Source organism: Pyxicephalus adspersus, chromosome 8 (assembly GCF_032062135.1).
Source record: "Pyxicephalus adspersus chromosome 8, UCB_Pads_2.0, whole genome shotgun sequence".
Lineage (NCBI taxonomy): Eukaryota > Metazoa > Chordata > Amphibia > Anura > Pyxicephalidae > Pyxicephalus > Pyxicephalus adspersus.
Genome location: NC_092865.1, coordinates 54,460,890 through 54,487,853, shown reverse-complemented (window position 1 = coordinate 54,487,853; position 26,964 = coordinate 54,460,890). Strand labels below are relative to the sequence as shown.

At 39.5% G+C, this 26,964-nt stretch overlaps 1 protein-coding gene across 1 annotated transcript in view; it reads right to left on the bottom strand.

The window, feature by feature from the left end:
- Positions 1 to 26,964, bottom strand: part of SHQ1 (SHQ1, H/ACA ribonucleoprotein assembly factor) — a 59,657-nt gene that overhangs the window by 15,564 nt on the left and 17,129 nt on the right. Inside the window, exons 7-11 of the mRNA XM_072420724.1 lie at positions 25,172 to 25,284; positions 20,651 to 20,805; positions 19,597 to 19,650; positions 5,205 to 5,328; positions 2,704 to 2,824 (exon numbers count right to left, since the gene is read on the bottom strand). Of these exons, the coding sequence (XP_072276825.1) occupies positions 2,704 to 2,824; positions 5,205 to 5,328; positions 19,597 to 19,650; positions 20,651 to 20,805; positions 25,172 to 25,284 (567 nt within the window). The remainder of the gene's footprint in view (positions 1 to 2,703; positions 2,825 to 5,204; positions 5,329 to 19,596; positions 19,651 to 20,650; positions 20,806 to 25,171; positions 25,285 to 26,964) is intronic.

The following is a 26,964-nucleotide window of genomic DNA, read 5'->3' as shown; positions in this document are numbered from 1 at the left end:
TAGCATTGGTTTGTGCTGGGCTTTAATTTGTTTGTCATTTATTTAGAAGTCCAATAAGCACTACCTGCCTTTGTAAAAGTACCCAGTCCACAGGGTGAATTTGAAAAGTGTGCTGCAGGAAAGTCTCCAAAAACGGCTGTGTAGAAGCAATATTCTAGTTTTTATAACCCTCTTCATCCTCCACTGGGTAATTTTGGTTGCCAGCTTCTGCTCAGAGCTGAAGTACAGCTTTATAAATCAACCTTAGATTAAAACGATTTAGCATCCTCCCTTGAAACTGCTCTGGAATGGAAATTAAAACCCACGATTGGGTACATTTAATATTTTCTGGCTCTTCCTATTGTAGAACAACTCTTTACACTCCCCAAACTCTCGTTCCTGTTCAGCCATGTGACTGGCTGAACTTCAGTAGCGTTACTGCTGCCGAGGTGTCACCGATTTGCCCTGTGCAATCTGGCAGGCAGAGCCCGCTATCGATGTCCTGGCGAGAGGCGGTGAAGTTATATTTTTGTAACTGGCAGCTTGTTCGGCTGGAAACATTTTATTTTTCATCTTTCCTGCGTCCCCTCACACAATGAGCCCGGCTCGCTGTTGTCACAGTGACAGCCAAGAAAGTTCGAGCAATCTGCCATGCGTCTCTCCGGGGGATGTCAGCTATGTGCCATAAACTCCCTGGTCTATCCGCCACTTCGCGCAGCGTGCTGCGCAGATGGCTTGTGCCAAGATGCCAGAGAGTCTGTGTTAGAGTGTTAACCCATGCTTAGCCTCTAAAGAGGTACGAGATGGGGGAAGACAAGGTTAATATACAAATCTATCTGGATTTCTACATCATGGATGAGGGCTCTGCTACTCCTAAGGCCTATAAAGACAAGACCATCAATTTGCTGCATCTCAACATGCACTGCTCTAAAATGAACAAGAGAAGCATCTCTGCAAACATCATGATCATTCCAGGAAAATCTAGCATGTAGAAAAGTGGTTCCCCAACATCAGTGATTCCCTTACCAGGGGTGACCTGTAATTTCCTATGGGGCAGGATGCAGCAAAAAGCCTCCTGCTAGCCCTTGCCCCTCTTCTCTCCATAAAATTAAACAAGGCTGCGTGTACAAGTGCTCGCTCCTTCTAGTTTTGCTGGAAAGATTACAAAAAAAGATTGTTTCCAGTGACATACATTTCTTGTGTGTAAGCAGGTTTAAGCTATGTACACACGCTATAGAATTGTCACATCTAGCATGTGTACAGGGGTCCCATGATGGATCACTAAACTGCTGACTGCTGTAATTTTCTATGGGGAGGATGCAGCAATGTGCCTCTTGGTTGTTCTCCCCCTCCAATCTCCACAGAACTGAACAGTGCTTTGTGTACAGAGCTCATTTGTTCTATTGTCACTTAAAACAATCACAAAGGATCATTTCTACTGACATAAATTAAACATGTGCTTCCATGCTTAAGCTAGATGGTTGTCACCCGAAATTACTAAAATCATCTTGGGTGAAAATCTAGCATGCATACAGCGGTCCCATAGCTAATCACAAGACAACTAACCTCTGTAATGAGGGAGGACACAGCATGGTACCTCTTACTCGTTCTCCCCCCTCCCTTCTCCATTAAACTGAACAGTGCTGTATATACAGTGCTTGTTCGTTCTCCTGCCACTGAAAATGATCATAAAAGATCATTCTCAGAGACAATGTTTTGTGTGCATACATGTGTGTGTATATAGTTTTAGACCCACCCAGTCTCCCACCTTCACAACATTAACCACGGAGATGATCATTTTCTTTGAGATAACATAGAAATTGTGCACAAACCGCAGGACAACTCTGAATTTCAGACCTGATCAACAGTATTTTTCTGCACTTCTCAAACAGATATAACAAAAAGCTTTTTATGGTATATTTAAAATGCAGCAAATAAAGAGTTCATTGTTGGGAATATCCATTCACTTACACATGCTCAATTATTGTTGCTGTAAATTATATTTTATGACTGACGGATGAACAAACGAGCACCGTTTTGTTCTATGGAGAAGGGAGGGGGAGAACGAGTGAATGGTCATTGTCAGGACAGACCCATGAACAACATTAGGTGAACTCTGTATACATGTCAGATTCTCACCTGAGACGATCTGGACTGTTCGTATGGGGAAAGAATCATCTGATATGTGTACATAGTCTTAGGTATAATTTTGAACAAGCCTCATGTACCCCTCTTGTGACCAGGGGTCAGTAAACCTGGAAGGCCAGAACAAATTCAGCATCCATACATGTTGGTAACTTTTGTGGATCCCTGGTTATTTTGAAATTGTACAGCTATGATTTGTTTTCAGTTATCCACAGTTAAAACTATGGCTTGTTATTTTCAGTTGTCAGATTTCTGTTTCCTAAAGGCTAGCTAGTTTCTTTGCAGAAAACATGTGATCACCATGACAGAATGGCACAGTGATCACATAATCAATTACAAAACTGCTTCTCAGTGTCAGTGTACAATTAATAAAATCCATTTTTGTATCCTATGTTCATTGATGTTTTCTTTCTATCAATAAAAGTTATTATGAAAAAAAAAAAAATCCATAGTTACTGTCCACACAAACACCATTCCAAGCAAAGTCACGGCAAGTGTTTCCTTTTCCTGTGGTTCAAACTTGATGACCAGAGCCATTACACTAAAATGGTAAGTGATCATTCTGAGAAAACAACTTACTTGACTTTTTGAATCCATATACAGTAATCTGTAATATACAGATCATTGAGAATATAGGCAGGGTCATTTTCTTGAAAGATTGAGTGGATGTCCAACAAGCTCTTGAGAATGGCAGCCTTGCCTAGAAGTTTGAAAATAAGGGAAAAATAAGTTAGCCAATTGCATGTAAGAATTTTATTCAGTCACATAAAATCACATAAAGTCACATTTTGACATAAAAATGTGAAAAATAAACCTCCACTGCAAACAAAGTGAAAGCAGAACTAAATCCTGTGTACTCATCTATCCCTGTATTGTCATGGGTGCCGCCTTCTTCTTCTTTCTTGTTTAGACCTTTGGTATCTTGATTGGCTGAGCAGTGATGATGCAACTCCCACGTAGGTTTTTGGAAATGTATTTAGTTACAGCAGTCATAGTTAAGGGAGCGATCAAGAAGGCGAATATGTTTTATTGCAGAAGGAACATCATCTTCTGGATTCCATATCATTTGCCACTTTGATCGGCCAGGCCTGAATGCCTAAACCCCAGAACATGATAACTGGCATATGCCAGCATCCTATACTGTGTATGCAAAAAGATTGCAAATAAGCAGGCAAGTATGTTTTGGTGTAGAAGGGACATTATGTGCCCCTGCCGGATTGCAAGTTTTTAAAGTAAACTTGTGGTAGTACTGATTTTAATACTTACCATAATTCTCCCGCCATAAAGATTGGCAAATTTAAGTGTAAAAAGTACCCATTTCCTCTGCAGGGGATACATTTTGTTCATATTTTTATTTTACTGGCGGAGCAGCTTTAAAAGGTCATCAAAGAGATTGACCAAGCTGAGATCAGCAGCATGCAGTAGACGTGTCTATGCAGCATCCTGAAAGCCATCAATCACATCCCCATACACAGAAATACAAAACTATCATTTTGCTGTGCATGCACTAAACAAAATGTTGCTAAAAAGAATAGAACAACTTGAAGGGAACACCAGATTACAGCTAAGGCAGACAAGACAGATTTTTACCTTCTTCCTGCAAGATCTACCAATTCAGCAATGGCACGCTCCACACTTTATTTACTGCTTCTCCTGCTGCTCATTGAATTTTAGATTCTGCCAAGCTGCACCTAAAGAGGGGTCTGATAGGTAATTGGAAACAGCACTATACACCCCCTTCTTCCAGGTTCTACAATAAGGGACAATGTATCTGGATAAAGTTTTCAGTGACAAATATATCTATATAAATATGGGGATACTTACAGTATCTTCCGAATTTATATTTTGTTTTTCATCTCCATTATTTAACCACCACTTGTCAAACTTTTTGACATTTTTTAAAAAATTTTGTAGAACTTACAGTCACAATTAGGAAGTATTAGAATTGGACAATGAAGTAACTTTTTATAATTTTTTTAATTTACCTTATGTCTAATTCTTTTAAATGAATGTACTTATATCTAAAAAAAAAAAAAAAATAAAAAAAAAAAAAAAAAAAACCTTAAGAGCTTGTCTGGGGAGTGGATTATGTAATAGAAGGTTAAAAGTGGAGTTTTTCTTTAAATGGCTCTCGCATGTTCTCATGGCTGTGAATTTCTGGCTCCGTTACCCGTCGGAGATAAAAATAACAGATATTATCTCAACTCAAATGTCTTTTTGGCATTCCTCCGCGTTCTAATATTTTCGCACCCCTTCTCTTGGCAGACAACACTCTGGGCTAAAATACTATCCAGATTGTATTAAATAAAACACAGATTTTTCAGTCAAACGTGAAGCCCACAGCCTCCCCGCAGCGGCACGAACAGATCAACGCTCACAAATTCACAGGGCTTGTTGTGGTTGATGGCTCTCCCCACCCAGGAACTTACTCCAAGCCGGAGCCATCTGCACAACAGGCCGGGAGACGGGACGCTATTGGACGGGAAAACATTAACATGGAAACCGCACGACTGATGGCTGGCAAACTACAGTGGACGGTCTACTTACTAGCGGATTGTTCCAAGTAGAGGGTTTTTCCCTTCCAAGTTTTTCCATACGCTTTAACTAATATATCCTAACATGATGGGGCCAATTTACAAAGGGATAAACAGGCTTTTGGCCAAAAAAATAGTCTTATTTATACACATTTATGTATAAATCAGTTTGTCCTGGTTATAAAAGTGGCAATCAGCTGAAGAGATTGCCACTCCTCAGCCTGATTGTCACCCTAAAAAATAATGCAATCCTGTATTTACATGTTCCTTTCGGCATATTTTGAAAAAGTGGCAACCACTTTTTAGCTTTGGCCACCTTGAAAGTGGAAAGTTCAAAGCAAAGGTTATTATGTTAACCTTTGTTCTCCAGCCTGATTAACAGAGAACAAAACCTTTTTCCATTTGTATAAACATTCAAAAGATTGAAGAAAAAAACTGTGCACGTCTTTGCTCAGATAATAGCCATTGAATTTATTTCTATTTAGAATGTTATGGGATTTTTTTTTTTTTGGGGGGGGGAACAATGTGAACATAAAAAAGTTGTACCTAATTTGAGCAATGAAATGAGATCCTGGATAGCCTTAGTGACCAGACGGAAGTTCCTATAGAGCGGGTAGCATAACACACGTCTTCCAAACGACACCAAGACGTCCTGGACTGACTTGTAGTTCTGTATGGAAGAAAATAATGTGTTAATGTGTTACCTCAACAGTGTCTGATTTCTTTAAACATAAATTTTATTATAATTTTAGTTAGCCCTTGATTATTTTAACATTGGTAAAGCTTTCAGCAATCTTTTATCAACTTTATTGAGGCGTTTTAAACTAAACTCTAAAAAAAAAAATAAAATAACACTTGCACTGGAAGAGTCAAATGAATATTTAGGTCTAGTTGGGACATAAAGAGCAAGTATACTTACCTTATCTCATCTTGCCAATTTTCTGCTTTCATTTGACATACATGTTCCGGGCAGCACTTGGCGTCCTCATTTACAATGCAGATTTTGCATTGTAGAGGAAGACTACAATTCCTGCAACAGCATCTTATGGAAAAGACTACAAGGGCTTCATGTACATGAAGGAGCGGGAGAATAAAGGAAACTTGCTCCTTACATTTCCACTAGACCTAAAGCGAATTTTAACCCTTTGGAAATGCTGTCATTTTAAACAAGCTTCTAGTAAACTTCAGCAGGCTTTAAACAAGATTTAGATGCCAGCAGCTAAGTTAAGGTGCAGAGTTTTAGCTTCTAGATTTGTTTTAGGTTGTAGATCAGGCATGGAGCAAACTACAACCCAATTGGGATGTTTCTCTGGCCCTTTGGGTGGTCCGCGGTTCTGGGAGGTGCCACCCGGAGCAGGGTCAGGAGAAGGTCCCCACTGGGGGGCGCGCGCACCGGCCAGGGCCGCGGAACATGCCCCCCCGGATCTGAGCCTTCGATGGGAGAGTGGGCAGGGTTATGCCATCATGACGTCACTATTTCAGATTGTGGCCCTTGACTAAAAAAGTTTGCCCACGCCTGTTCTAGACTAAAGGTTATCTAAACCCAAAACCAAAATATATTGCAGCTTACCAGTCCTCAGATGAGCGGGCTGCATTACATTTACTATTACATTTACTATATCCTTAGGGGCAGCCATGGTTGTCACTTAGCCTGACTGCCCTACATGTCTGCCCTGTTCATTTCCATTACATGGTGGGCCAGGAATATTTGTTATCACAAAAACTATAGCATGTTTTTTATCCTTTTAAAGAAACAAGACCACTGCATATCAAGTTAGATCAACTGGTACTGATCTGCATACATTTTCGGGGTGCAGTTTTAGAAAGTAGGAAGCTTTAGGGTTAACATAACAGGCAACCAGAAGAACAGGAGAAGCATTGGAATGGCAGTTTTCATATTTCTCCTTGACAGCTTTTACTTAGGAATCCACACTTGTTTTAACAGTTCTGACAGTGTCAACCTAAAACTAAAAGTTACTACCAATGCGTTATTCATCCTTGGTCCTATGGTCAAGTAGAGTGTTGAAAATGATAGAAGTTTTTTGATTTTGCTGACCTACATATGCAAGGTAGTAATACATGCAATATTATTAAGATACACAGTGTTTAATATAAGGTTTATATTGATTACACATATAGTTTTTGGACATTTTTATTTTTAGGAAAGTACCCTTACTCTTGAAAAAGTAGCATTACTACTGTGAAACGTGTCGAGTGGGTGGAAGCTCATGTGGAGCCAATATGTAGTATTTTTCTGAGGCTTATCAGCATTCAAATGTATAGTAATGTGGTTTTATGTTTCTATATGTGCGTTTGCAAACTTTTATAAAATAAATAACTTAATAATTAAATAAATTTAACTTAAATAAATAAAAATGACTGTTTAACATCTAAAGATGTCCCTTTAAAATCCCTGTTTTTAAAGCGGTAGGTTTGTAATATTGGATAAGATGGAATAGTTTATTGGGATGGGGATTTATTGGTTCATCCTAGGGAACAACATCCAAATATGACGTTCGCACTGGCCAGGGCCGCAGAACATGTCCCCCCGGATCTGAGCCTGCGATGGGAGAGTGGGCAGGGTTATGCCATCATGACGTCACTATTTCAGATTGTGGCCCTTGACTAAAAAAGTTTGCCCACCCCTGTTCTAGATTAAAGGTTATCTAAACCCAAAACCAAGATATATTGCAGCTTACCAGTCCTCAGATGAGCGGGCTGCATTACATTTACTATTACATTTACTATATCTTTAGGGGCAGCCATGGTTGTCACTTAGCCTGACTGCCCTACATGTCTGCCCTGTTCATTTCCATTACATGGTGGGCCAGGAATATTTGTTTGCACAAAAACTACAGCATGTTTTTTATCCTTTTAAAAAAACAAGACCACTGCATATCAAGTTAGATAAACTGGAACTGATCTGCATACTTTTTCTGGGTGCAGTTTTAGAAAGTAGGAAGCTTTAGGGTTAACATAACAGGCAACCAGAAGAACAGGAGAAGCATTGGAATGTCAGTTTTCATATTTCTCTTTGACAGCTTTTACTTAGGAATCCACACTTGTTTTAACAGTTCTGACAGTGTCAACCTACTGTATCAATCAATACTGTATCAGTCAATACTGTATAATACTGTATAATAACCTAAAACTAAAAGTTACTACCAATGCGTTATTCATCCTTGGTCCTATGGTCAAGTAGAGTGTTGAAAAAGATAGAAGTTTTTTGATTTTGCTGACCTACATATGCAAGGTAGTAATACATGCAATAATAATAAGAAACACAGTGTTTAATATAAGGTTTATATTGATTACACATATATATAGTTTTTGGACATTTTTATTTTTAGAAAAGTACCCTTACTCTTGAAAAAGCAGCATTACTACTGTGAAACGTGTCGAGTGGGTGGAAGCTCATGTGGAGCCAATATGTAGTATTTTTCTGAGGCTTATCAACATTCAAATGTATAGTAATGTGGTTTTATGTTTCTATATGTGCGTTTGCAAACTTTTATAAAATAAATAACTTAATATTTAAATAAATTTAACTTAAATAAATAAAAATGACTGTTTAACATCTAAAGATGTCCCTTTAAAATCCCTGTTTTTCAAGCGGTAGGTTTGTAATATTGGATAAGATGGAATAGTTTATTGGGATGGGGATTTATTGGTTCATCCTAGGGAACAACATCCAAATATGACGTTTCTTGACAGCTTTTACTTAAGAATCCACACTTGTTTTAACAGTTCTGACAGTGTAAACCTAAAACTAAAATGCACTACCAATGTGTTATTCATCCTTACAGCTGGCTGTCTTGTAAGCGTGATTCTGGGTGCTGCCTACACAGGGTATAGTAACAGGTTAGCTTTAAAACAGAACACATACACAGCCCATAAGCTTACACTTACATTTGCCCTTTTATTATTCATTTAAGTTGGAGCTTACACAGGGCTGAGGGTCACCACCTACCCCCGCGTTACAGTGCTGGGTGATTGAGCAGCCAAATGCGGAATGCTTGTGCAATTTCATGGGAGGAAAAATATATTATTCACCTGCTTTCCATGTTTTAAAGTCCCAGGTATTTATCTCTGATAGTAACCAAAAAAGAACAGAAAGAGATCCATAAGAAGGAAAGCAGAAATTGCTCCTGAGGCTGAAACTAAAATTCACCTAATGGGCAAAGTGCAAGATTACATTAATGGCTATGCATTTGGGTCTGCAAAATGTAACAGACCAATATATTTCTTGTAAAACCCTCTTTTTCAGAAAACTACACCTTCATCAAATACACCAAAACGTCAGAAAAATGTTGCATTGTATGATGAAGCCAGACAAATCTGACTGCAGTGCAGTGTTCTCCCCAGCCCCTTTTAGCAGGGCGCACCACCCAGCATTTTCCAGTAACCACCCAGTTGTTTTTGGGTGGTTACTGATGAGTTGGGCCACAATACCGGGGCTGCCATCCGCCTGCAATTGCTTCCCTCCCGGCTCAAAAAAAAATCTGGGTTGAGCACTGCAGTGGATTTAAAAACAGAGATAAACCAGGTTGAACTCTAAAGGGAAATCATCTGAACAGATATATATATACTAATGTTGCAGATTTGTTTTTAAAGGTGCAGGATTAATGCTGCCACTGATCCTGGCACCCAGGTCTGGATTTCTCACAAGGACAACTAGGCTGTGGCCTGGGGTGCCATAGCCATTAGAGGCGGCATTTGTACTGCTATCATGGCTAATGTTATAATTATATTACAATGTCATGAGCATAAGACTGTTTTGCCCACAACCATCATAGCTCCCACCGATGACCTTCCACCATTATCCACTATCATCATGGATGCCCACCTATGTTCATTCTTTGAGCACAAGCTAGCTGGCCAAGAAGAGAAAATCCGGCTCTGCTGGCACAACCACCTACTGAGTCATCGACCTCCAACAAATGTGCATCAAAGGTGCTCTCTGCTTGTTTAGTGACTTACTCCTATATGAAACCAAAAGCATCATGATATTCCCTGAGCCTGTCTGCCATGTTCCATCTTCAAAGGTTTTTCTACCAATAATAAATGAAGCTGGGACTTTAATTCCGTATGACACAAGGGCGTTCATAACCTACGCTGGTAACTTAGAGCTTTGAGATAAACGACATCAACAAAACAGCCGTGTGTAATAACCCGTGCATAGGCAATCTGGTCACATAAAATCATTAGGACGCTTGCGGATCTATTTATTTTCCTCTTCGAAAAACACATCCCATCCAAGCAACATGTGGTATTTATAAAAGATATGTGCATAGAGCTGCCCTTTAAAAAATGATTAATGAGCTGGTTTCCCAGAAATCCGGTGCTGACACGGTGTGGGGGTGTGATATATTGGTCACCACCGATTGTGGAGAAAGCCAGCAGTACGCGAGACTTTAAAGGCGACAATTAGACATTTTCAGGGATGTATCCCGTCTGAGAACAAGGCTGCATTTACCGCAGATTAAAAATTAAATCCACATCGGCTGTGCGGAGGCTTGGAGCTTGTTACATGAATATTTCAATTGGGTTGTACTAAACAGAACAAGGCTCCAAAGATGATGTCCAAATAACCCTTCAGTTGCCAAATAAAGCTATATCAGGGGTTGAAGAAGAAAAGCAGTGGGGTTCAATGGGAAATGGTCACTTATTTTTATTGTTTTAGACAACAGGGCCTTTTGACGCGATCAATGAATTCTAGATATAGGTGGTGTCTAAGCTAGACTTTGGCTTATGTTGTGGATACTGCAACAGCAATTTCTTTATCTGCCAAATTTCCTGACTCGTCCATGTGAGAGCTTGGTTTGTTCCTATATATATATATATATATATACACATATATACATAGTTCTCCCCAGAGGGTTTTAGCCGGTTGCTCCGCCCGGCTGATTTGAATACCCCGCCCAGCTCTCATCCTCTATATATATATATATATATATATATATATATATATATATATATATATATATATATATATATATATAAAAGAAACAGAAAAAGTCCATTTGCAAAACCCTTTGTAAAAGGAACAGAAGGTGTGCAGTTTTGGGAATGCAATGATTTCACCAAAAGGGTCCTTGATTGGCAGAAGACACCATCAGGTCATTAAATCCTCCAGTACCAAAAAAAATATATAGGTTTGGAAGGACTGCCCCCTTAATATTGCATGCTATTACAAAATAACTGCGCCTTATATATTGATCCTTAAACAATCGATATCCCTACAGGCTGCAGAAAAAATAAATGGGAGTGGGTACCTTACTGCCAGAGATCAGATTGTTCCCCTAACCCCACCACAGCCTGCAGCCTTTTTACTTTTCTTTGCATCTTGAATTGCTAATGGTGCAGCTGTTTATGGCCACCACTGGACGGCGCTATTGGAATGCAGACTGTTTATTCAGCACAACGTAAAGTACCTCCACCACCGACTAAAAGCTCCCTCTAGTGGTACTCCACAGCAGTTTTTCTGCCCCACAAGGTGGCAAGTCACAGCACACTTGCAGATCTATTCAGGTAATCTACTGAATGTCAACTAGATTAGAACCTATTCTGTATTTCACTGCCATTGTCCGGCTTTTGTAACAAACAAAATCTCTGAACCACAACGTGTGCAGTTTTTTAGTATCAATCAGACCTAAACAATCGAACTGCATTAAAAAAACAGAAAGCAGCGTGCAGCACAGGAGGCAGAAGGTACCTATGTATTGAGCACATATGGAAACACTTGTTACTTTATAATTACAAACTGTCCACAGAAAAAACATTCATATGAAAACAGGCAGACAATTTGTTGACCTAGACAGCTTGGCCAAGGGAAATCCAACACCTGTTATCCCCGAGCTCTGCTTAAATAAACATACATAATAAGGAATTAGGTAGAGTGATGTAGTAATGTGCATGTTGTGCTCCCACGTTCATTGCCGTAAGGCAGCCTATTCACTTAATATTGTTTTAGGGTGCCGAAACAAACGAAAGACACTGCAAGGTGGTATTTGTGCTGTTTTGCATTGCATATTACTGCAACAATGTGAATGGGTCCTAAAATATGAATTCTGGCCAGCATAAAAAATGTAAATGAAAAGGGACTTAAATGATACAGCCCCTGGGGTTTAAAATTTTAGTTTGTAGTCACCATGCACACTTGGCAGTCTTGCAAATTAAATGTCCGTTGGTTTGGGTATTCTTCTTTTTCAACCAGGAGAAACAAATTCTATGTATTCTTTGTTTCAAGCATAATAAAAAAAAAAAACACAAATATTTTAAGTGTTATGACTTAGGCATAGCTGCAGTATATCCTGTACAGCATTGGCATGCATTAGTAGTAAAAGATTTGATGCTTGCCTAAAGATTAGTTGGGATGGGCATTGGGAAAAGGTTCCTGTGTGGCTCCTGGTGATAGACACTTTTGCCAGCCACGCTAACCATTGCATTTGTTCTTGGTTCTTACCCTTGTTTCCAATCTTACAGAGGGTGATACTGAACTGCACACTATTGTTTCACTTCATGTATTGCCTCAGTTCATTTCCGAAAGGCAGTCGCAGGGAAACACTACTATGTGTTGAAGTGGTAACTGTACCATAACCTCATTGTACATGACACTTACCTTTACTTTTGCTGAGTCCCTAATCCCTCAACTTCTGTCTTCCACTTGGTCCTACACCGTCCTGGATCCTTTCTTCGTTCCGGCGTGGAGGAACCACCACTTTTTTTTTGATAACGGACATGTGCAAAAGGAGCAGCCCGAAGCCTCCTGAGATACGTGACATACAGTTAGGTCCATAATATTTTGGACAGACAACTTTTTCCTAATTTTGGTTCTGTACATTAGCACAATTAATTTTAAATGAAACTACACAGATGCAGTTGAACTGCTGACTTCCAGCTTTAATTCAGTGGGTTGAACAAAAAGATTGAATAAAAATATGAGAAACTAAAGCCTTTTTTTTACACATTCACTTCATTTCAGAGGCTCAAAAGTAATTGGACAAATTAAAAAGCTGAAAAAAAAAATTTCATTTCTAATACTTGGTTGAAAACCCTTTGCTGACAATGAAAGCCTGTAGTCTTGAACTCATGGACATCACCAGATGCTGGGTTTACTCCTTTTTATTGCTCTGACAGGCCTTTATTGCAGCAGCCAGATCAGGTGACTGAGTTGGCCATTTAAGAATATTCCACTTCTTTGCTTTAATAAACTCCTGGGTTGCTTTGGCTGTATGTTTTGGGTCATTGTCCATCTGTATTATGAAACGCCTCCCAATCAATGTGACTGCATTTAGCTGGATTTGAGCAGACAGTATGTCTCTGAACACCTCAGAATTCATTTGGCTGCTTCTGTCCTGTGTCACATCATGGATAAACACTAGTGTCCCAGTGCCACTGGCAGCCATGCACCCCCAAGCCATCACACTGCCTCCGCCATGTTTTACAGATTATGTGGTATGCTTTGGATCATGAGCTGTTCTACTCTTTCTCCATACTTTTTTCTTGCCATCATTCTGGTAAAGGTTGACTTTTGTTTCTAGCTTTTCTATTCTTGATGCCTATGAGTGGCTTGCACCTTGCAGTGCACCCTCTGTATTCACTTTCATGCAGTCTTCTCTTTATGGTAGACTTGGATATCGATACGCCTACTTCCTGCAGAGTGTTGTTCACTTGGTTGGCTGTTGTGTAGGGGTTTCTCTTTACCATGGAAATGATTCTGTGATTATCCACCACTGTCTTCCGTGGACGTCCAGGTCTTTGAGTCAATTGTCCAAATACTTTTGAGCCCCTGTAATGAACTTATTGTGTAAAAAAAAAAAGCTTTAGTTCTTCACATTTTTATGCAATCTTTTTTTTTTGTTCAACCCACTAAATAAAGCTGAAAATCAGCAGATAACTGCATCTGAGTTGTTTTATTTAAAATTAATTGTGGTAATGTACAGAACCAAAATAAGAAAAAAGTTGTCTCTGTCCAAATATTTATGGCCCTAACTATATGTATCCCAGGAGGCTGCTGGCTTCTCATTCAGACAGAGGGAGTGGCTTCCTCTTATTAAAAAAAAAAGTATTTAGAAAAAGAAACCACACATATTTTGCTTCATATAAAAGAGTTATCTACTCTTTTATTTAAAGTAAGAAATGTGTCGCTATTTAATATTTCTATTAATATATATATTTCTTTTGTACTTTCAGCACCCTTGTCCAGCTATTCCCATACACCAGAGCTGAATCTCATCTGTGATCCCCGGAGTAATTTCACATAGCCGCTGCAGCTTCTCCATAAAGGCCCTCACAGGAGCTGGAAGTAATTATGTCTCCATTGTTTTTTTCTGCATTTCTTATATAAACCGCAAAAAACAATAAAAACTGAGGTTGACCTTACATAAAATGCAATGCAAAAACGGGAATTACTGGCATGAAAAAAGGCCTCCCAGTTATGGAGAAAATTCCTAATAACAGATTTTTAATAGACTTGGTGCTGACATATTAAATGGTCTTAAAGGGAAAGCCCACCATAAATTGATAACTTGAATTTTAGTAGATGGTGGTAAATGTAATGAACTTCCAACTGTGTATAAGATGAGGGGCTGCTGGTTAAAGAGGAGATAAACTCACATTTTCAGCTTGGTTTATGAATGATATGAGCCTGGGGTCTACTTATCTGTCCGGTTTTTAGTTTTGTTTGCTGGGAGGGGGGAGCATAGCTCAGAGCTCAGACCCATGAGGTTCACAATTTGATAGGGTCACCGGGTTCCACAGATGGGGGTGACAACAGTTTTTGTTTTTTATATCATGTCATTTATAGGAGAAAACCTAACCCAATCTAGTGTGAGATTGGGTTTTGTGGGCAGAAGCCAGCGGACGAAGTAAGAAGCCGGTGCCCGACAGTACCTGAAATTCAAAACCCATGTTGCTGTGTCATTGAAGACTATTTTTATTTACATTTTTTATGCTGAGCAGAATGTATTTTTGGGGCTCATTCACATTGTTGCAATAATATGCACAAACACCACCTTGCACTGCCATTCCTTTTAATGGGCACCCCAACACAATATTAAATGAATGAGCTCCCTTAATGTGGGAGCACAACATAATGTACACAGGTAGACACATACAAAAGATCAATGAAAAACAAACAATGCTTTCCTTTAGTGGCAGTAAAGAACAACGTGATTGCCTCATCTGGTTCCTACCCAGAATTCCAAGGTGCTTGACTTTTTCTGTATCCGATGGATTGAACTGAATAACACACTTTCTCCCTTTTGCCTTTCCAGATGTTCTGATTCATCTTAGACATTAAATAAGCTGCTTATCCATCACCGGCTCCAATTTTCCCTTTTATTTTTTAGGTAATAAACTTCAAAAAGCTACAAGCAATAGTCACACAGGTCCTCGCGCAAAGCCGCACGTCGGGGATTCCTCTTGTACGATTTCAAAGCGCAATTGGGTCTTTACGCACGCTGTGCAGACATCGCTCAGGGCTGTGATATGATCAAACTTTGATAATCCACCAAAGAGTTGGCAGCACGCCAGCAAAAGTGGGAAGGCAGAAAAGCTTGAAAGCTGGCATCAATGGTAAGGGCACAGGCAAAATGTGATTTGTGGAATTTAAAGGGAAAAGGCATTCAAGACAAGAATAACCAGGAAACCTGCATAATGTGTCATATACACAAGGTTACCTCTGATTGGTTGGTGGAGGAAACACTCCAACCTTTCCTATTAATTCTAGAAGATGAATCCCTTTTTTAAATTGTACTTTTAAGAGGGACAACAGAAGCAAAACTGTGGACAGAATGTGGAATCGACCAAATGTGATTGTGCACTGCATTTTCTCCATTTTACTCATTACTCAAGGAACCCTAGCAACCTTTAGAGGAACCTTGGTTGAAAAACAATGATTTAGTCTTTAGGTCAAGTAGAAGTGTGGCTGAACTATAGACTTATAAAGACTTAAAAATTCTGAACTCACAGTAAAGGAACTTTAAAACAAGTTCTCACTGACCTCTGTAGCTAAAGGCACTATGGATCATTTCATCCTCAAACAAAACCACCAATAAAGTCATAAATATCACAGTACTTTGCTGAAATAAAAGTAAAAGTGTTGCTGTAAATGTTGAGCATTAATACATAAGTATAGCCAGACTTTTTTTCTATTTTGGTTAAAGTAGGGAAAAAATCAAATTATGTTTGTTGTCTGTGCACTATTGAGGGAAAATTTCCACAAAGTGTCTCCCCAGTTAGATTTCCCCCCACTCCTCAACTCCAAAATCCAAGATCAAATTTTAGATTTCGCTATCTTTTTTCTTGACAATGATCACCAGTACAAAAAGAGTGGGGACTTATCATAGACAGCAATTAAAATCAGAAAGAACCAAACCTTAAACACATGATACCTGGATACCTGAATTATTTCACAGTGCATGCAGCTAAAAGGGTCAGTGAGGGATTTGTAAGTATCTAATTTATCCATACCCTGGCCACTGTTCTACTTAAATTGTGCATGTTCATGTTCAAGTTCATGTTCATGTTCTCTTTTTCTCTTAGGCATTGACATTTTCTCCAGGAATACAGCTGAAGGCAGGGTCAATTAAATGTGATCAGGTGGCACCAAATGAAGAATAAACAATATATGCTAGAATAAACTTAGCTGCATCCCCACATTAGAGTGGAATCTGTGTGTCTACACAAGGATGCAGGACAATTATCTAGCGTGAGTGCTTAGCTTTACAAATGGACAATGACTGACACTACTGTTCTGACAGGGATAGAATAAAAGTGAACAATAGCACACACTGCTTCCCTCGGAGGTAATGCTAATCTATTACAAGAGGGTAGATGCAAATATTTACAAATCTAATTATTAAAGCCCTAAAAAACACAACTCAAAGCACTTATTACCTACAGATTGTTCATAATGTGTGGGTCGCTCACAAATCATTCTCTGTTGATAGGACTGTCCCTCCCTCATGCATGCACTATGTATTTGCTGCGGATCCTGACAGTCCAGGGGTCCAAACAAACAGGAGGAGGTCACTGACTAATGTTCTCTGCACAAAGTTTGCAAAACTGTGGCCACCTATGAATCCACTAAGATTGCCATAATTAAGAAAAGGATGAGACAAGAGTAGCATGTGGCTCACAAGTGTGGCAATAAGCTATCAACCCTCCAGGATAATGGCTTTATTCGTATGCATTCAGCACACAACATCCTAAAGATAGCCAGAGACGTGAAATCACCTGGCGGAGATTATACTTTGGGATTATTGTTACCTGTACTTTTTACAATACAGGTTCATTTCAACTCTCTTGCTTCTGCCACAGAATGCTTCTACTGTCACTTAGAACATGACTAGTCCGCTTTAAAGGAAGCTACCAGCCCTCGGCATATCAGCAGAGCAAAATGACTACTTCCAGCCTGCCCGCAGTCCCTGGCAAGTATCTATAATGCGTTTGGCAGAAGCCAGAAGTTGCAGTACTGGTGGTCACACTTCTTCCCTATCGCTGGAGAGCTGTAGTATTATTTCTGGCCCCTGTTCAAGCAGCTGGAGTGCTCATGCAGCCTGAGCCAACTTTATGTCTTCATCCCTCACACAGGCACAGTTAACCCTGTTATGTGCAGCCTGGCAGCTCTGCCGTTCACAGAGTATTCCTAATACCTTGCCTCCTTTGGCACTGCTAGCAAGGTACAATAATGGATTTACACACAGGGCCAATCCACTTAAACCTGATATTTCAGTAAGGGGTAACTGCCAGGGCCGGGTAAACCTAACCTTGACCTTTTTACTATTGCAGCCGTGAAATATATTTCAGGTCCCTGGGTAACCCCTGCTATAATTACTATATCTACAGCTCATAGTATATTAGCTTGGTGGTCAGTAGGAAGAACTCCCCTTACATTGCTGGCCATTGGTAAGAATATCGCCCTTACATATACAAAAAAGCATCATTGGTGTTATCTAATCCAGTGGTCGCCAACCTTTTGGACCTCACCGACCACTAAACTCATAATTTTAAATCCTGCGGACCATTAATATGAATTTTTTAAGACAAGTACATTTGCAAAAATAATGATCTTCCTAATGGTGCCTTACAAAGACTGTGGAGGCTCTGATATATTGGTAGTGAAGTATTACTAATTTTACTATAATCATAAATTGCATTATCTTTGGTATTACTAAAGAAATGCAAAATATATGCTTGCTTTTTCTCCCTCATTATGAGTTTCATTTGAATCTAAGACCAAAGAAACATTGATAGTTATCAAAGTCAAACTATTTGATGTCAAAAAATGTCCAAATTTTTCTGTGGACCACTATAATTTTCTCATGGACCACTGGTTGGCATGAGCTCATTGCTCAAGGGACCCCTAGAAACCTTTGGAGAAACCCTAGAATGCCAACGGAACCCTGGTTGAATATCACTACCTTGAAGTATGTATCTGCTGATGTGAGATATACTCAGAATAATTGATCTGCTCACCCAGCAATGTTATTCTTAATAAATAGCGCCAACATATTCTGCAATGCTGTTCATTAGGGTATATTTCATTTCTCCAACTGCATTTCCTATAGCTGACTGCATATAATCAACGGTGTTTGTACTGCATCATTAGTCTTAAATGACGTACAACACTCCCAAATCTGTTGCAGCCAGTGACCAAGCGATTTTAAGCCTCGGCTAAGAGACCAACGAGGTGTTTCACATGAAGTATGAGCAAATTACAGATTCACTTCAAATTCTCTCAGCGGTTCTTGATATACTGCGTGTTTTAAGCCTAAATCTGCACTCTGGGCAGATCTACAAGACACAAAATTATTGCAGCTCTATTGGTTTTATCACCATACTTACCTCTTTGCTGGCTCTCTCCACCTGCAGCTTTAGCTTTTTTTACTGTTGGCTCATCTGTTACTGCTGTTTTGTTTACAGGCGAGCTCAAGTAATGGTAGAAATATCATGAATGTGTAGCAGTAAGCCTAATACTTATAGCTTGGCCAGAATTATCTCTTTACTCTTCAAGAGATTCCGTATGTGCATCAATTTGGGTGCAATGGAAACTCTAACTAGCAATGTGGTCAATAAAGCTCCACCCCTGCAAAGCCTTAAACCTAAACGGTGTAATTTGAGGGCACCTCTCCATTGAATTAACATGATACTTTGAGTTGCCTTCATTTTCTGGAAATGTTGTTCTAATTCACTTTTCCATAAAGAGTTGGAGAATGGTGTTAGAACAGCAATCGTAACCCACTGCCACTTACTCACAACGCGGGTGTACAGCAGGGAATCATGGAGTACACAATTAGAGCTGCAAGTCACATAGGGTTCTCATATTTCTCATCTCCTAATTTGGCGATTTAAACACGGAGAGTGCCCCGAAATCATGAAACCACATAGATGAAAAAAAAAGGTATGTCAGACAATATCAACAATAGAATAGGCACTTTAGAATAGACAGGTGGCCATTGGAGTGAATACATTCAGGTTTACCCAAAGTTAAGCTTTAATACAAGCAAACAGACACAAAAAGCCTGATTTATTAAAGCTCTCCAAGGCTGGAGAGGATACACTTTCATCAGTGAAGTTGGGTGATCCAGCAAACCTGGAATGGATTTGTTAAAAAGTAACTTGCAATTTGTTAACAAATGTTTTCAACCCTGGACCAGATTCATTCAAGGTTTGCTGGATCACCCAGGTTCACTAATGAAAGAGTATCCCCTCCAGCCTTTGATAGCTTTAATAAATGAGGCCTAACTCTATTAAACAAGAACTAACTCTATTACCTGACCTCTTACTCTTCTCATTTGTAACTAAATCCACCTCTTGTCATTGTAACCAAACCCACAAAGCAACCATGCAATTCTGTTCATATCCATACATTAATAAACAACTAATAATGTTACATTTATTATGAAGAAACCATAATCGGGTCAATAAATACCTCAAACCAGCACAGAGTGCCACTCAGTTTTCTGATATTCCAGGAAGACTCAACCTGTAATAGAGTAAATAGATAACACATTTTAAAAAGGGACAGTGTAAAGATCACACTGCTGTTTGGAACATTTTTCCTATATACTCTTAAGTGTCTGATCCATTGAGTGCAGGTTCCACCTTCTAAAGACCCTATAGACCAGAGGGAGTTAATACATCACATTCCAAAGCAATCCAGAACTGGATTTGAGGATTTTGTTGATTTTTAAACTCCCAATTGCAAGCAGAAAAAATAAGCAACACCTACTTTTTCCTTTACATAAATGATTCTATTACCTTGAAATGTGCCTTTAAACGTGCTAGGAAATGTTACTACTCCAGTAAGAGTCAATTCACAGCAACCTCCCTCTGTGCATGTCATAGCCCTCTCCTCTTCTGGGAGTGTCTAATTACTGTTTGTGCTGGCCCAGCTTCTTCCCTTCACTTCCCTAGATAACCTTTGATGCAGCTTCTGGGACATTCTAAAAAATGTCACTTGAGTGACAGTTCCGAGTTTCTTGAGGCTGCTGACATCATATCCAGGATGGTGTACAGAAGAAGTCTTTGGGATTCTGGATACATGGTAAATACCATGCATAAAATACAAATGCACATATTATCTCATGGGAAGATTTTTGTTGGAATAAATAGTCGGGCCACATTAAATTACTTATTTTCCTTGGAGATTTTAATTTTGAATGAGCAATGAATGAGCCTTGTTGCTTTTGGTTACAAGAGCACCAAGAGCTCTGTTCTCACAGTTCACATGGTGGTTCTGAGCCAGCAAGACCGGCAGTCGGCTCCCCACTATCGGGTTAATCTACTGAAAAGCGTTTCTAACAGCAGACTTGAAGCCGATCCTTTCAGAGAGAGAAACTCATTTTTCACCTGTCAGATTATTGCTCGTTCCTCGTCTGCGCGCCTCGCCTGTCAGGGAGGCCGGCTGCTCCCCATAATATAGGACTATTACGGCGGAATCCTCCAGACAGAACGCAGAGAGGAAAGAAAAAAAATCCACTTACGTTTCTTTCTCCTTCAGTGACACGGATTTCATAGCAGTACGCCAGCAGCACATCGATCAGACCCAGGTACACCAGCTGCTCTGCTCTTTTATCCAGCAGAAAGGACTTGTTGGTGAATTTTCTCAGCTGCTCCTTCTCCTTCTCTGTAAATGTAACTGCACAGAGTGGGAAAGACAAATTTTAGTTTTGGCCATGGGAAATTTGGCTCAGCAAGTTCTATCGATCATTCAAGTCGCAGTTAATTTTGGAGTCCAAACATAAACGATCAGACCCAAAATATGAAACTATTACAAAAAATAAACTTGAAACTCAAACAATGGTTATGATTAGTGATCAATGTAATGGTATGGGAAGAATTGCAAATCATAAAATGTAGGGGGCAGGACTGATAAGCTGTGTGTGTGTTTTGAGGATCTTGGAGGGTTCTAAAGGACAGGCATACCAAATCCAAATGCCAATCGCAAAAAGACTAGGTGTGGCTTTATTCTAACAATTCAGTCATCCTTCATGGTGTATGCCATATACATAGCCCTCCCCTGCACACCAGTAGCTGTATATAGTCATTTGAAAAAGTAAGTACACCTACGTGAAATTTAAAAAAACAAAACTAATTTCGGCAAAAAAATTACTTTAGATTTTCATTTAGATAAAGAGGATAAACTTGAACAAATGACACATGAAATAAACTTGGTGTATAATTTTCACAATCCAAATCTAAATATCCAAATAAAAGCATACGCCTACATTTATCACCACTTCAAATACAGGTAATTGAAATTAGATGTTCTGTAATAGGGCCAATGATTAGTTTTTTCTGCTATTGTATAGAGCAGGCATGGGCAAACTACGGCCCAATAGAAATGTTTCCCCGGTCCTTTGGGTGGTCCACAGCTCTGGCCGGTGGCCCCCCCCCCCCTCCCCGAGCAGGGTCAGGTGAATGATCCACCTGTGGGGGGGCGCACAGGCCAGAGCTGTGGACCACCCAAAGGACCGGGGAAACATTTTTATTAGGCCGTAGTTTGCCCATGCCTGCTCTATACAATAGCAAAAATTCTAATCATTGGCCCTATTACAGAACATCTAATTTCAATTACCTGTATTTGAAGTGGTGATGCAGAGCAATGTTTTTCAACCAGGGTTCCTCCAGAGGTTGCTAGTGGTTCCTTGAGCAATAAGCAGTTTGGGACTCTCTGGAAGACTCAACCTGGAATGATCTTTTTGGCTAACCATATAGGTGACATTCTTCCCACCAGATGGCAATGTAATTACCCAAATACATGCTAATATACTGTAATATGTGGAGACAGTAATTAAAGAAGGGGTTCCCTGAAGACCTCAAGTTATTTCAAGCGTCCCCCTATGTTAAAAAAGTTGAGATACACTGATTTATAGTGTCATAATGTCAAGTTCAAAAGAGCTCTCTATGACCCTCAGAAAGAAGGTTTCTAGGACTATATATATGGAAGATGATTTTAAAGCTTACCAAATTATTTGAAATCATTCATTCCACATTCAGCCCAAAACCTGACCATTTAATACTTAAACTGTTTGATTTAATTTACATTAACCACAACATACAAGCTGTCAATTGCAATTAGATAAACATTGTATCATGTTAGAGGACACTTATCTAGCAGAGATCATAACCAGATTTTTTTTCTAAACAGATGCATAATTAAGTTGTCAGGGTCAGGTTTAATTCTTTTGCAGTGTGACTTAAGAGAAGCCCAAGGAGGAATTTATGGCTCAAGCGGTAACCTTGTAATAAATCTATTGCGTGATCTGTGTCACTGCTGCTGTTTAGCATTGCTTTGCTGTGTGACAGAATTGATAAATGTCCCCCATTGTATTCAGTTCATGATTCATCAATGAAACTAAATGAAAACTAATGCAGGACAAGCTAGTGGACAAATTGGGAATGACAGGCGCTAATAAAACAATGTAATTCCGACAATTATATCTATGATTTGAAGAAATACCACGTTTTTTATTGTTTTTAGTGTATGTTTCCTCAAATTTTTCCCATCCCCCTGAAGCCCTATTCCCCCTCAACAATTTTGGTAACAAAATCAAGTTCAGGGACTTTGCAATTGAAGCAGATCTCTTACCACATTTTTTTAACTTCATTTAAAGAGGTAGATAATCCTTTTATACAAAATTAAAAAAAAAATATTTATTATTTTTTTTTAAGAAGGAGAAGCTCCTACCCTGTGGCAGTAAAGACTGAATGGGAAGCCTGCAGCCTCCTAGGATACATACGTCACGCATGATTTTTGCCCGACTCGAATGGTCAGGCTTCTCTCAGGTGAAAATCTGACATGTAGAGAGGTCGCCCGACGTCACTGTGCCGTCATCAGCGATTGATGATAAATGACTGCAATACAAGTGAAGGGAGAAGAGCACAGCGGGGTGCCACTCATTTATTTTCTCCCCTCTCCTCTCCATAGAAAAAACGACAAAACAGCTCTCATTCATCTGCCAGTCTTTTTTCACTGGAAACGATCATGAAAGATTATTTCCAGCGACAATAATTGATCGTGTGTACACAGCCTAACTGTACATGTGAGCCTAGCCTAATAGCAGCTCCCTCTCGGGTTTTATACTAACCCCCAACTTAGGTAATCAGTGATATATCGGAATGATGAAGACGTGACATCACTGGGCTTCAATGAACTTGTTTTACCAGAGAGTATTTATATGACTTTCACTTACTGGAATTTATTTATACAACATCCTAGAAGATTTAGCAGAAAAGAACTTAGAAAAGTTTTTACTTTATTTATACAATAATTCACTCTATTTATATTAAGTCACATCTGGTTTTCATGACCCGCCGACCTGTAATTTTATAAAGTTGTGGTTCTCCTAAGGACCTGTAACGTCATTACAAAACAACGATATGATGTAAAGGTCAGCGATTCTCTACGGTGTACAGTTCTAGCCATACTCTCTAGAAGTTGAAATTTCCCATTCTTAAGTTGAACTCCAGGTAGACCGCTAAATTAATTGCTGAAATTTATATTTTATCTGCTGAAAGATTTAACAGTTTGATATTTCATTCAGACAAAATCAAATTGGTGACCAAACTTTTCTATATTGGACTTTAGCTTGGTCACCTCCCTTCCCTGAGCAAGTAACTGGACAGTAAAGAACAGCAATAAAATGATACGGTCATCATTCTGCTCTTTCAGCATATTTCCTGTTGGTGCAGTGGATTGGCTTAGCATATCCTCCGCCAAAATTCTACTGTAGAGGAGAATGCATGAAACTGATAGCTGCAAAGATTTAGGTACTTACACTATTTGCATTTATATTGGATCTTAATTAAAGAAGTAAAGATTTTCTATGTTAAAAGGAGCCTGAGAAATACAGGTAATAAAAAATAAACACGTTGCCTGGAATTCTCCCTAAAATTAGCAGTGCAGCTAGGCACTCCTGTCTTGTAACCTTATCACTGTATATTTGCTGGTGGTTGTACTATACCAACGGGCAGCGCTAATGTCATCAGGCAGGGCACTAGGAGCCTCTAGGACAGATTCCTTTGGCGATTGAAAAGTGGACCTTTCAAGATAACAAATGGTCCACTTAACTAAAGCAGAGCAATACCTTATACCAACGCTTCAATGGATTTTAACTTGCGTTAAATGCAATGCTTCTAGGAGAGGGGGCACACAGGGTTGTTGCCCCATTTACTATACAAGAAAAGTCCCCACCTTATTGAAATGTCTGGTTTTAATATCGAGGGATCCTAATCCTAAAGGGAATTTGGATGGCTAATATTAAGTTGTGAATTATAATTAGCAGATAGCCCTTGTAGGTCCAATTTAATATAATAGAACCACCAGTAGAGCAAAAGTTAATTGATGATTTACCTAAAAGATGCAATGGTTTTATATTTATTATACTGTGCTATTAAGTGTTATTGTTGTACCCTAAATGGACTTAGTGTTTCCACGTAAAGAGGAACTAAACTCAAAACTTCAAAAAAATATACTTACCTTCCATCCCGCAGGATCCCCAGCGAGGTGTCCTGCATCGTCCCGGCAGGACACCTTCGCTGGGGATCATCATCTCTTCTTCTTCCTAAGTCACCAGACCCAGGCGCAAGAACAGGTGACGTAGGATGGGAAAAACATTTTTCCCTTTGCACAAAAAGCGCCCAAGAGCCTTCCAGGATGATATAGGTATCCCGGGAGGCTTTGGGCTCCCATTCATTGGCAATCAAGAATTATGGGGGTGGTGCTGCATCCCTTTTTTTTTTTTTTTTAGCTAAAAAGGTTGTCCACCCTTTTATGTAAAGTGAAAATTCTCTGTTTAGGTACGCTTTAAGTCAATGGTGTCTATCATGCTTTAGCCACACCCGGTACATGCCCTGACCACACCCACTGTTAAATGTCGCTTTTTGGCATTATGAAATGTTGAAAAGTATGATTTAGATCTGCATTAAATACAGTTCTGGTTCCTTCTTTGGCGCACTGCCTTTATGTGCATCAAAATATATGCATTTTCCTACTGTCTTACCTCTTTTGTCCTCACTTTCTGGGGAAACGTTGCTGGTTGTTTTCTGTATCTCCACCCACCAGGTTTTGTACTTCAGCAACTGTTTAACAGCGTTGTCTTCAAAGAGGTCGGCTCTGCAAGAAAACAAGAAGTCCTTACAACCATCAACAGTCAGCAAAATGCTTAACAAGAAAAAAAAATTAGAAATGCAGTTATAAAACAACCATCTAAAAAAAAAAAAAGTTTTTGTTACCATTTTTTTTTTTTTTGGGGAAATTTAACCAGTTAGGTTGCAGGATCATTTTGGCTATATATTTATTTAGTAATAGGAATCCAAGGATCGCATGCAGCTCCCAGCAACCATGCCAGCTGCTTGGTCACTTGCACTGCAGTTCTGCTTTTCAAATATAGACGAACCATAAGAGAAACTCACTCAATATATATATATATATAAACAGGCCATAAATTTATCCTGTGATTTGTATCTATTACCACTGCTGTAAATGTATGTTTTAGATGCAGAGAATTTAATCGAATGAAATCAAAGCCTCAACCACAAAAAACTGACCCCTGCCAGTAAACAGCAGGCACCCTAGCTCTGTGTGAAAGCAGTAGTCTCTCTGAAGAGGTTCAGCACACTCATCACTAAATCAGAGCAATAGCTTGTCAACAAGGAAGTAGAAAAAGCTTTGATGATTGGAGAGCTCTAGCTCCAACACAGCAAGAAATGAGTCGGACCTCTGTAGAAACACCATTGCTTTTATATAGAGCTACTGTGACGTGGATGTGGGGTGGAGTTCTGTAGTCTTTTTGTAGGGAAGTGACGTCCCTACATATATACAGTATAAATGAGAGCTGTCAACTTAAAAAAGAGAGAATGCTATTGGCAGGATCACCAATATAAAGGAAAAAAAACACATTGTTTGCAGCCACTACATCTAATGACCTGCAATTAGGTGACCTGCAATAAAATAACATTTCATTCTTGGGTTCAGATACACTTTAACTCTACAAGCATACCAATAATAAGCTCTGTAATAGGCAGTCTGGAAACCTATATATGAAACTGCTACTATTAACCACAGGCAATTTAGGTATGGAGAAATACAGACCTGGGTGGGCATTGAGCCAGCAAACCATCTGTCCGCCACATCCTCACTTTCCCTAGGTTCCACCACAACTACATTACTTTACAGCCTTTAGTAAATACCCGATACTTTTAAGTAGGGGAAACATGTAACCTCCCCTGAGGATGCAGTGCTAGGGCCTGGGCGTCCAAAGGTCAGCCCCCATGTGAAAGGAGGTGGAGGAAAAAAGTAACTGCGTAAGCCATGACACCATCCAACAACAAAGGTGTGGACTCCTTGCTCCAAAGCTATGGCAGTGCAGGAAAGGCAACTACTAGTGTGTGGGGGGTACTCCTTAAAAAAGAACCTGTCACTTCACTTTCAATGGGCAAAATGATAAAGCCTCCGAGTCTTCGGTGTGGTATGGGCCTTTAAACAGGAAAACACTCCGAAAGCAAAAAGGGGCTATCCGGTATATTTGCAGCTTTCTATTAAAATTAGCAACAACAAAAAATTAAAGCTAAACAGATGGAGAAGACAAAGCCGCCTGCTCTGGCTGCGGGATGAATGAATTGATGTCACCAGCAGCCGAGGAGAATTCCTCCGCTGTCTATCAAGCAGATTAAATTGAGTCAGACAGTCGTGCAGGTTGGAGGAGCCAGGCTGGGGCTCAGCTCGTGATATATGAACAGAACACTCTGCAAGGTACTAGATATGCACCGAGCTTATTGTAACACCGCACGATGC